Below are 10,656 nucleotides of genomic sequence, written 5' to 3' on the forward strand. Positions count from 1 at the left end.
CCCCTAACATCTTTTTTCAAGATTCGCCACTAGTAAATCCCTTTCTCTTATTTTTATACGATTGGGTAGGTCTCCCTTTTTTCAGGCCCAACTTTGATTTCTACCAGCAACTAGCTGTCAGAATCACGAGTTACGTGAAGGACATTGCCTGTATAGCCTGTTAGATTGAGCCAAAACAAGCGCATTGTAGCATTGTAACATCTTATCACATAGAAGTTTACGCTTAAGTCATAAAACAGAGGTGACGAGGTATTAAGATATCTAAAAGTAAATTACGTACATAAATATAGTTAAAAAAATTCATATCTAGAAACCTTAAAGAATAAACTAAACAAAAGCGAAAACAGAAAATTGTGTCACACTCGAAAGGTTAATCGTAAAACGGATATGTGAGATCAAAAGAAGGCTAAAAACATAATATACATATCAGAATTTCAAAACACAAATATCAAACTCTAGACTCGACCTATGAACTGTGAAATGTGAAGCTAAGGCCAGCCAGAGTATACATATATATACATAACCGAAAGTTTTTTCGAAAAACATAAATAAAACACCTGTTTCTCCAAAAGTAACCTCTAAGAGGGCAAAATACAAAATATAACATGCGAAAATTCTAAGCCTAAAACAAAATATAACAGCCCAAAAGATAGTTGTTTGCTTGTGAGGAGGGCTCCAAACGCTCAACGATGTACCTCTCGACCTGCATCTGAAAAACAATAGAATATATATGGAATGAGAACCGAAAGTTCTCAGCATGGTAAAGGTGCCCACATAGTTAATATAAAATGTCTCGGAAAAGCCAGATGCATTTCTAGAATTTCAACATTCAGATTTCAGTTTAAAGATCCGACTAAACCAGAAATTAAGTTATCTAAAATATTCAATTTCTAAATCCAACTTTAACTTAATACTTCATTTTCTGTCTCCTCCATTTCTCCGAATCACCGGTGGAACAACCCCCTTCACACCTCCGCCAAGAGGAGTCTCTCAGAAAATAGAGATGCAATTACAGCAAGTAGAACAAGTAGGAGATAAGCAGAGTTAAGTAATTAAGCAAACTAAAACAACGCATACTCAAATAAAACATACAAATGCACATGATGTATGCCTATCCTATGGATAATGAGTCTCATCTGACAGTTATATAGTCAACCCGACATGTCCTGGTGATTAACCATTGGACAGTCCCTATGTGCGCGCATCCCCAAGCTCAAAAATAATATCCATGGAGTCAAATTATAAACTCAATAATATAATATTCCATGGAGTCAAACTCCAAACTCAAATATATATATAGAGGAACCCGAGGAGTTAAAGTGCCCAGTCAAAAATTCATACTCAAAACTTAATTCATTCTTTTCTAAATAAATCAATTTTAAAGCGTAATCATTTTCTTAATAACTCAAAATCAAATCATAAAATCCTTAAACCCAAATCTTTTTAAATAATCACTTCAAACGAAACCTCCAATTTTCATAAAAACTTCGGCAACATCTCCTCTAAAACTTAGACTTTTGCCACCCTTCAAGAGTCCCAACGACCAAATCAAACACCTCTCAGTCATTCAAATCATTCCTAGTATCAAATTATTTCCAAATCAAACCAATTCCAATATTAAATCTTTTTCAAGAAAACAACCAACTCTAATAGCGAACCGTTTTTAAAATTGAATCACCCATCACATACCATATACACAATTCCAATAATTTATTCAGTTCATTCCTATCTTAAGGTCTTCTAACCTAAATTTTCACGTGACATTAAACATTACCTACAAGAAACCAAAACCATACTTTAGCCGATTCCTCCCAAAGCTCGGAACACCTAAAAAATCTATTTTTTCATAAGTCCCAAGTTTGCAAACGTCAATTCCTCAAGTTCAATCACCTGGATTTCGTTCCAAACCGCCCAATTGAACTTCAAGTCAAGCAGAACACAATCTATTTCACACAATATCATTATAATCATCATGGGATTCACTAATTCAATGACTCACAAGGGTTTAATAGTTTCTTACTTTACCCACAGATTAATTAAACAAAAACCCAGTGATTATCTGCTACTAGAATTCACCTAAACCATCAAAATTATTCAATTCCTCAATACCCAAACTCAAATCACGAAATTGAGGAGAGAGAAATGGATGAGAAATGCAAATTCCTCACCGCTTTGTTCGAATAGAATTGAAGAGAATTCCAAGACGAACATGTGGCCGCTAACGACTCGTCAATCAGAGCTCCAAATTAAAAGTTACGGACGATTGAATTTCGAAGACGTTATGGTTCTTTTCTCTTTAGGTGAATCTCTCCTCAGCGTATTTCATATAAGAGAAGAAAGCTCATTTTCGGTGGTTTATAAGTTGGGTTTTGGGTCTAGTTTGGATTCAATTTAACTGGTTTGATTTGTTGGTTCGGTTTTAGACTAAAATCTTTAAAATTAGTGTCAAAATTCGTATTTTTAATATTTCTACTTTTCTAAATTATAAAATTTAATTTTCTTAATTTCTTTGAATAATTAATTCATTAACTAATTATTTATTAATTTTGCAGTGTTTACACGCATACTTTGTCTCTAAACTAACCAAGTACCATTCCTACTTTCCTATGAAATTAGACTATCATCCCCTCCATGGCAGATCAAGTCAACCAAATGTGTAATGTGTGAAATCGTCAGCTTACTCAACCTGGAATACAACAGAACATATAGAAGTATAAGCATTATGAGAATTCTTGATAGTTCTAAACAAGCATGTGCCACCATGTAAACTCCAACTGCCTTAGATTTTACACTCTTAAAACGTTTTCGTATCAAAGGTAAAATTCTTGATTATCCTAAGGGAGATGAAATCAAGCAATCACATCTATGTACCAGTTGAAGGCTCTTTACAATCAGAACCTTCACTCACAAGCCCTTAAGTCAACTAGAAAGTTTAATAAGATTAAGAATAACCTATTTACCTTAATCACAAGTCATTAAATAAATTAACCTGGAAAAGATTATAGAATGGACAAAAGAATTTCTTCTTCGACCACACAAGATTTAAGACGGGGAATAAAAAAGAAAGCAAAGGCAAGTTTTTCTCTATGAAACAACAATGCTTCTACAACAAAAATTTCACAAAAGAAAGTCCATCCCATCACTAACTTGAATAGCTATTAGCTAAATAAAAATCTTGAATTAGAATGAATACATATTAAGCATGGATGTAATTTGAGTACAGAAAAGTGAAAAGAAAAACAAAGTTAAATTTCCAACATTCACTTTAAGGATGAACAAGTTTGGAAGCATAACGATGAAATTGAATCTTAGTACATAAAAGGACAGCAATAAGGAATCGAATAAGTGTGTTCTTGGTATTTAGTTCTAGTATGTTCACAGTGTCACTCAATATTGCAAATCAGAAACAATCAAATAATGTTATCCAAAGCTTCTACACAAGTATTTGATAAGACTCTCACATGAGAACACATCTATCAATTTTTTTCATAATATATCCTATTCTTGAAGAACACCATGGAAACAAGTAAGAAATAATTCATAACAGCTTTAATTTAGTCAGACACATTCACACAAATGACAGAGATGGTTTTTATCAAAGTAAAAAATAATAAAGAAAAGACAGGGATGGTTCGTATACATACCAGAAGGGAATATGTCTGAGTCTTTAATTTCAATTCGGCACATGTTGGATCCCCTTGGGATGGCACACAATTCTTTAGTGATATTGTATTTTTTCTTGCTCTTGTCCTTTTCATTCTTAAGCGAATCAAGATTAACAGTAACTGTTTGCAAAACAATCCCACTTTTTAAGATATAGGCAATGAATCCCAGCTCATCTTTAGAACCTTTATATCCTTTGAATTCAATTTTTGTCAACTGTGATGCAAGACAATCAGGAACACAAGTAGGGGGTGTCCAGCTGCTAGAATTGCCAGTTGGCTCAATCCAAATCTGAAAACAAGGTACAAGAAGGCTAAGAGGATGCAAGGAAATACCAGATCATGAAGCAAAAATCAAACAAAATAATAAGTGACAAACCTGCCCATCATTACAAATCTTGAAAACTTGAAGCATAGGACACTTGTAAAGGAGGTTTATGATTAGAGTCGGATTGAAACATTCTAGCTCTAAATGAAGTAAACAGCTGAATTCCGGAAAATCAAAAGCTGGGGCACCAAGTATGCACTGAAGCGGAAGACAAGCATATATTAATTGAGCATAATATTGATAGGATCAAAGCTACGATTAACAATTGCAAATCCACAAGAATGTTAATAAGATTTGAATAACCAACCTCTATTATCGAACTACGCAAGTGGAGCTTTTTTATTCTGTTGAGTGCATTTAGAAGCATATGTATATAATCAAGATCGTCTTCCCTGAGATCAAGATCTGCTACTTTCACATTGTGCAAATTGTTGACAGTCAACTGGCTTAGTCCAATATATAAGAAGAAAGTAAGATATTCAAGTGCCGGGGCGTCTATTTCAACTTCAACTTCTCTAGATGTAGATGACTTGCAATTATGAACTTCCAGCCTCTTCAAGGAATTAGGAAAAATTATCTTGGGCGCATTTATTTCCTTATACTGGAGATAAAGATCTTCAAGGATGGGGCAGCCAGAAAAAATCTTGTCTAAGGGAACCACTCTATAGATGGAGAGTCTCATAGTCCTGAGGGCTGGCAAATGAACAGACGATATCTTATTGACGCATATCAAACCATCCAAAGTGAGTGAAATGAGAGAAGTACAACTGAAGATGCCACGTAGGACGCTGGAAGAAGGAAACCACAGGAAGTGGTCCTTTGAATACGGTTCATACAAAGAAAGATTAAGGTCCTGGAGTTGAGGTCCAATGGCAGCAAGTGACCAGTAATTGAAAGAACGTTCATGGAACGTGGCTTCACCTGTGTAGCTGCTTGAGAGACGGAACTTGCGGATGTCTCGATTCCTACGCTGCGCAAGAACTCCGTTTACGAAAGCAGAAAAGTGCATGAAGGACAAGTCGTATTGCTCGTCCTCGTCCTCGTCCACGTCCTCGTCCTCGTCCTCTTGGTCGAGTTGGAAGTTGAAGTCTTGGAGATGCTGCCAGAGGTAGCGCCACCTGCGAGAGAGGAGGCTGGTGGAAACGGCGGTTTTGGTGGGGAGGAAGGACAGAATGTGGCCGATGAGGGAGTCCGGTAGGGCACTAATCCTGTCCATTTTTCCTTTTTGAATCCTCTCCATCTTGAACCTCAAGGGATGCTGTTAGGTTTTGTGAATGGCAATTGAATTTGGATTCGAAGAGTTTTTTTTTTACATTGCTGTTAGGTTTTGCTTGGGCCTTTCGAGTGAAAGAGAGTAACTAAGAGACTATGAATGCCACTTGAATTTGTACTTTAAATTCTTTGTAGTTACATATCATCAAAAAAAAAAAATCTTTGTAGTTACCGGGAATGGAAGCCACTGGGAGAGAGAGGCCGTTGTTTGGGCCTAGGAAGGCCCAGGCCCAGTTTCTCTGAATCAGAGGAATGTCGACGCGTTTCAGTATATGCGAAATGTGACGAAGCAGCGGGCACCATGAGATCTCTACACTGTCATCACCAAGCTTCACAAGCCTCCGAGGTAACATAGTAACACTCATTCGTAACGCTTGGATTTCTCTTTTTATTCCTTCAATTTTAATTTTCGGAAACAAAACACAGAAACACCCGAAAAATTAGGGTTTTCCTTTTTATCCGAAAAGATTTTCAACTTCATAAAAATTTTTCGATTTTTCTTCGTGTCAGGAATCCATTTTCTCTGATCAGGATCCGTAATCGAATCGGCATGGGTTTCTTCGTAACGTCGCTAATCTTTTTAGTTGTTGGTATAATCGCGTGCCTTTTCACCAGAATTTGCTGCAACAGAGGGCCTTCTACTAATATGTAATATGCTGCTCCTAATCTTTCATTTCTTTGTTTTTGATCGGGTTTTATTCCCCCAGTTTTATCAATTTAATTCTAATGCAATGTGCAACATTGATAACCGCTACATTTGTAGAACTAGGATGCTGTGCACGAAATTGGATTTTAGTTTTACGTTTCTGAACTATTCTGCAGCTTAATTGAGTATGGATAATGTTGAAGAGGATTTTATTATGGCCGTCTCAACTGAAATATGCTTGAATTTGAGTTATTTCATCATGGGTTTTGACTTTAGAATGAGTTCATTTGTGCACATGATAGTAGTAGTGTGTGTGTGGACTTGGAAGTTATACTCCGCATAACTGATGGACTCGGAGGAGTATGAAATGTCTGGTGTTTTTGAGGTTGTTTAATTTTTAAAATTCAATTCGTCAAAGGATTGAAGATTTATTTGATTGCCATTGCATCGCATAGTGCAAAACTGTCAAACAGGATCTTTGTAGATATTTGAATTAGAACAAATATGAATAGATAGCTAGGAAAAAAGGAAGTATCATCAATGGATTCACCCCACTTGCTTTTTCCACCTAATTGTTCTAGGATTACAAGCTAGTTAGAAATTTTTTATTTAACAGCCTATTTATCAGCCTAATCTCTCTTCATTTTGGGGGAAAAAAATCTATATCAATCTTCTACACAGTGATTGCCACCCTGTAATACAGAATAGCTAATTATTAGGGCTCCCCACAAAACAAATGGATCCATTCATGGGAAAAGCTGTGTAGGAGTAGGACTTAATCGAACATAATGTTGCTAAGACAGTGATCATGTGTGTCGATTTTTTTGAAACAAAATTAAACACAATTTCAATATCAATATAATAATGTAGTTAAAAGTATTTATTTTATACATTTTAAATGTTTATAATATTACTTTTGACATAAGTAAAATACGTAATAAAAAACTGGGGAGTAATATAAAATTTATATAAACATGATTTGGAAGAATGTGCTTTAGTCTAAGAATGGGTTATATAAAGCAAATTTTCTAATAATAAGTTATTCAATTTTGTTAGCTAAATCTAGACTGACTCCAGCTAGTACATGTTTCTAATCACTTGTTATTATTTTGCAGCTTTCACCTAACTTTGGTCATTACTGCAACAATATGCTGTTGGATGATGTAAGTTCTGTTTGTTGGCATTTTTTGGTAGTATCCATTATGTCAGAATTAGAAATCATAGCTTTCAGTATTTGTGTATCAATTGGGTGAGGAAATTGTTAAATGATGCCGGTTTTACATTCACGGAATGAGATGTTCCTGTAACTAAATGGTTATGAATCTGCTTGTTTCTATTACTGTTTTTTGACGCACATTGTCCATGATAGTGGCATTAGAATGTTACTGTGATTTTCTCCAAATACGTGTCTTATATAGCAGCCTTCAATAAAATAAAAGTAGTTGAGATGAAATGTCAAACTGTGTAATTGAAGTGTCCAATAATATGTAGTTCTATTATATAATCAGGATAGGAATAAAAGGTTGTAGTACCAGCATGTTTCACTACTATGACTAAACTGAAAGATTGAAACAAAATGGCTAATCTCTGTAATTGAAGTGCCTGATAACTGGTAATATATACTTCTGTTTAAGACTTGAACTAGGGCATTGTATTTAGAGTCATTCTAGTATGCCTATGTTAAAGTGGTTATGGTGTTTCAAAAAGTGTTGCTAAAATTAAACCAATGCTTTTTTATTATTTAGTAGCGCTTTTTAAAAAGTGTTGCTAAAAAGTGTTACCAAAATGTTAAAAAAAGTGTGACTTTAATTTTAACAACACTTATATAGCTTCCTTAACCACCATAAACATAGACATACTAGAATTCACCTTGTATTTACAGGTTAGATTAAAAGTAGTTGATTTGCCACTATTTTCATTACTATGACTAAATTGAGAATTGCTGTTACTTTGTGTATTTTCAATCTTTCTTATAACTACTAATTTATTTTTTTATCCGTTGTTTCTGCATTGTAAATCTTTTACTAGAACAAAATAATTGACGTAATGATTGAATTTCTATTCATCATTACGTGTATTTTACCATCCCACAGGGATTTTGTAATAAAATTTTATTTACATGAGTGGAGAGAATAATGTGTAGCGCATCACATCAAACTGTCCCCAATGTTTACTTTTTATTCCAAATCTTCTCTACTTTTTATTGATGCTACACATTTTTTTTGTTCTTTCAGTTACTTAATTTTCAAACATCCAAATTTTCCCTCCTGGAGTAATAAACTAATGTTAATTTATGAATGCAGTTCCAAATTTTCTATGTTTGTATTCATGAAAGTTTTTGTCGTCAATAAGCTCACTTTGGTCATTCGATTGCTCTATCAGGTGGGCGATTGTATATCTGGCGCAGATGAAACCGCTCATAGTACCAATACTGAATGAGGGCGAATAATTTTGTGTACACAGATGTATCTCCTTGTAAGTTTATGGATCAAATTGTGCCTGCTGGAGGGATTTGATTACGGCTCTTATAAATCATTCAGTATTTCATAAGGGTGGGTGTATTTCTTGTTGGACAATACCATGTCAGGTGTTACAATTGTTGAATTTAGCCCTCATTCATTTCAGGAGTTAATAGACAGTGGTATTATGTATTTTCGTGAAAAATAAGCTTATTAAAGAAAATGATGATGCCTCGGGAAAAAAAAGGGAAGAAAAACAGATGGAAAGGGTCGAGTGAGAAGTTTTTGCCGCATTTGGGCGTTCTATGTACAATTATGTAGGAATGAACTAAGATCTGGTCACTATGCTATTAAAATTAATTGATATGATAAATCATTCATTGTATTGATAGTTGAATCATATATGGTATTCCCCTTTAGTATTCTTATTCCACATTGGAACACCTTACAAATCAAGAGCTTTTACTTCAAAGCACACTTTATACAGGGATCATCTTTGGGATTTTAAAAAATTTTCCCGTTAAAATTGCAATATCAGTATTCTAGTAATTTTAATTTTTTTTTCCAATAAATTTAATGGTTGACATTTAATAGAGCATGATAATGTAGTACCTGAAACGATTATCACCATGTAGTCATGGACTTTAGGGTTGCAGGTAAACTTATATTTAAAATTTGGAATCTTCATATTATAATTATTATTTCTAAGTAATGATTCAAATCTATTTTAAATTAATAATAAGAATAATAATATATAAAAGTGTATTGTGCATAATAAATATTAAAATATTTATAATTATTAATATATGTATATATATTAAGAAAAATATACTGAAAAATCAGAAAATTTCTTGTCAATTTAACTATCATATATCATATAATTGTAACTGGTGAAAACTCAACTTCACGTTAAGTTGAAATTTACTGTGTACCTGTATAGTCTTTGCACCTTTCAAAATAAATAAATTTATATATTTATTAAATTGGAAGTTCCAAATCACAGTTGGAACATTTAAAAGGTGTCCTCATCTTTGAAGCTCTGAATCAAGTTAAGATTCTGTATATTATATGGGTTCCTTGATCATAACTCAAGTTATTTGAATCATCTAATATTTTTCTTAATAAAATTGTTACGGAGAATTGATAAAAAGAAACATATCTTGTTTAATAAAATAAAGTACATCGAAAGCAATGTGTGTGTAATTTTTTGGTTTTTTTTTTTTGTTTTATAATTATTTTAACGTGAAATTGATAATTAAAAACAGTTAAAAATAATTTAATAAATATAATTAAATTATTATCTTTTTTTTTGGTGACTAACTAAAATTATTATCTAATCCTTCTCAATTATCAACTTAATCTTCATATAAAGAAAAACTTACATTATTGATTGCTTACACTACAAACCTCTTCTTAAATCTCAACACGACAAATCTGCGGTAAACATGATGAAACAATTTCTACCCATCAAATTAATTGATCAATTTTCTACACATTAAAATTCAATATCTAGAGTAATGAACAATTCTCATCATAGAGAGTTAACCAAATTTACCGGTAACTTAGACCTCACAAAATTTACCAATATAGCATACTCCCTAATAGCCTTCCTATCCACACCATTCCTCACCAGCTGAGGAAAAAACAGCCAGTTCCCACTCACAGCCAAGAACGTCAACGTCAGCAACCCCGACACCACAGGGTGTAACCTCCACCCACGGCGGATCATCACCTTCTTCACCGCCACCTCCACCGCCGTACACACTCCATGGAGCACAAAAAACCACGTGACCTCCCACGTGGGAGAAACACGTGAAAGATAGTAATATATCAACTCATGCATTAACCCCGACACAAAGAACGTGGCCAGCATGGCAGCACGTGACGCGCACGTGATTCCAAAAATACCGGTAGAACCACTTCTAACCGGATCGTATACGGTAGGGCGTAGAATACTTGTAACCATGAGGTTCCACCGACGACCCCAGAAGTCTTGAAGTGAAGTGCTTAGGTACGGCTCGTTGAACTGCGGCTCGATCTCGAAGCCGAAAACGGTTCGAACCGGTGCTGCAGCTATGGCTAGCACAAGCTCTATACCTAGGTACATGTGGCAGCAGTAGAGGATCAAGATCATGTAAGAATGCATGGATTCTCTGTAATCATAGGCACGGATTATTGCGGCCAAGAAAACCACTTTTAGGGGAAGCAAGATCGGTTTTTTAGGGTTTTCTAATTTTGGATTATTGGTTTTGATTGGTTGTTGTTTGAGTTTTATGGGAAGGGAAGCTA

General features: G+C 34.4%; 3 protein-coding genes across 4 annotated transcripts in view; 1 reads left to right on the plus strand and 2 right to left on the minus strand.

The window, feature by feature from the left end:
* Nucleotides 1-401: 401 nt before the first annotated feature.
* On the minus strand, nucleotides 402-5,281 carry LOC107467545 (FBD-associated F-box protein At4g10400). 2 transcript variants are annotated; one of them, XM_016086709.3, is made up of 4 exons: nucleotides 4,298-5,280; nucleotides 4,042-4,188; nucleotides 3,645-3,954; nucleotides 402-709 (listed from the first exon to the last, which is right to left on the minus strand). In XM_016086709.3, the coding sequence occupies exons 1-4, from the start codon at nucleotides 5,228-5,230 to the stop codon at nucleotides 684-686; spliced, it is 1,416 nt and encodes a 471-aa protein (XP_015942195.1). In that variant the 5' UTR covers nucleotides 5,231-5,280; the 3' UTR covers nucleotides 402-683. The 2 variants fall into 2 exon arrangements, with proteins under 2 accessions (XP_015942195.1, XP_015942262.1); XM_016086776.3 differs by lacking the exon at nucleotides 402-709 and adding an exon at nucleotides 753-2,686 and having other exon boundaries at nucleotides 4,298-5,281.
* Nucleotides 5,282-5,467: 186 nt separating this feature from the next.
* LOC107467459 (V-type proton ATPase subunit e1) lies at nucleotides 5,468-8,754 on the plus strand. The gene is made up of 4 exons (XM_016086599.3): nucleotides 5,468-5,608; nucleotides 5,773-5,910; nucleotides 7,024-7,071; nucleotides 8,291-8,754. Exons 2-4 carry the CDS (start codon nucleotides 5,813-5,815, stop codon nucleotides 8,355-8,357), a joined length of 213 nt encoding a protein of 70 aa, XP_015942085.1. The 5' UTR covers nucleotides 5,468-5,608; nucleotides 5,773-5,812; the 3' UTR covers nucleotides 8,358-8,754.
* Nucleotides 8,755-9,816: 1,062 nt separating this feature from the next.
* LOC107473272 (long-chain-alcohol O-fatty-acyltransferase-like) overlaps nucleotides 9,817-10,656 on the minus strand; it is a 1,275-nt gene continuing 435 nt past the window's right edge. Inside the window, 1 exon segment of the mRNA XM_016092828.3 lies at nucleotides 9,817-10,656. This exon segment is cut by the window's right edge and continues 37 nt beyond it. Coding sequence (XP_015948314.1) covers nucleotides 9,899-10,656 — 758 coding nt within the window. The 3' untranslated portion in view covers nucleotides 9,817-9,898.

Source organism: Arachis duranensis, chromosome 1, assembly GCF_000817695.3.
Source record: "Arachis duranensis cultivar V14167 chromosome 1, aradu.V14167.gnm2.J7QH, whole genome shotgun sequence".
NCBI lineage: Eukaryota > Viridiplantae > Streptophyta > Magnoliopsida > Fabales > Fabaceae > Arachis > Arachis duranensis.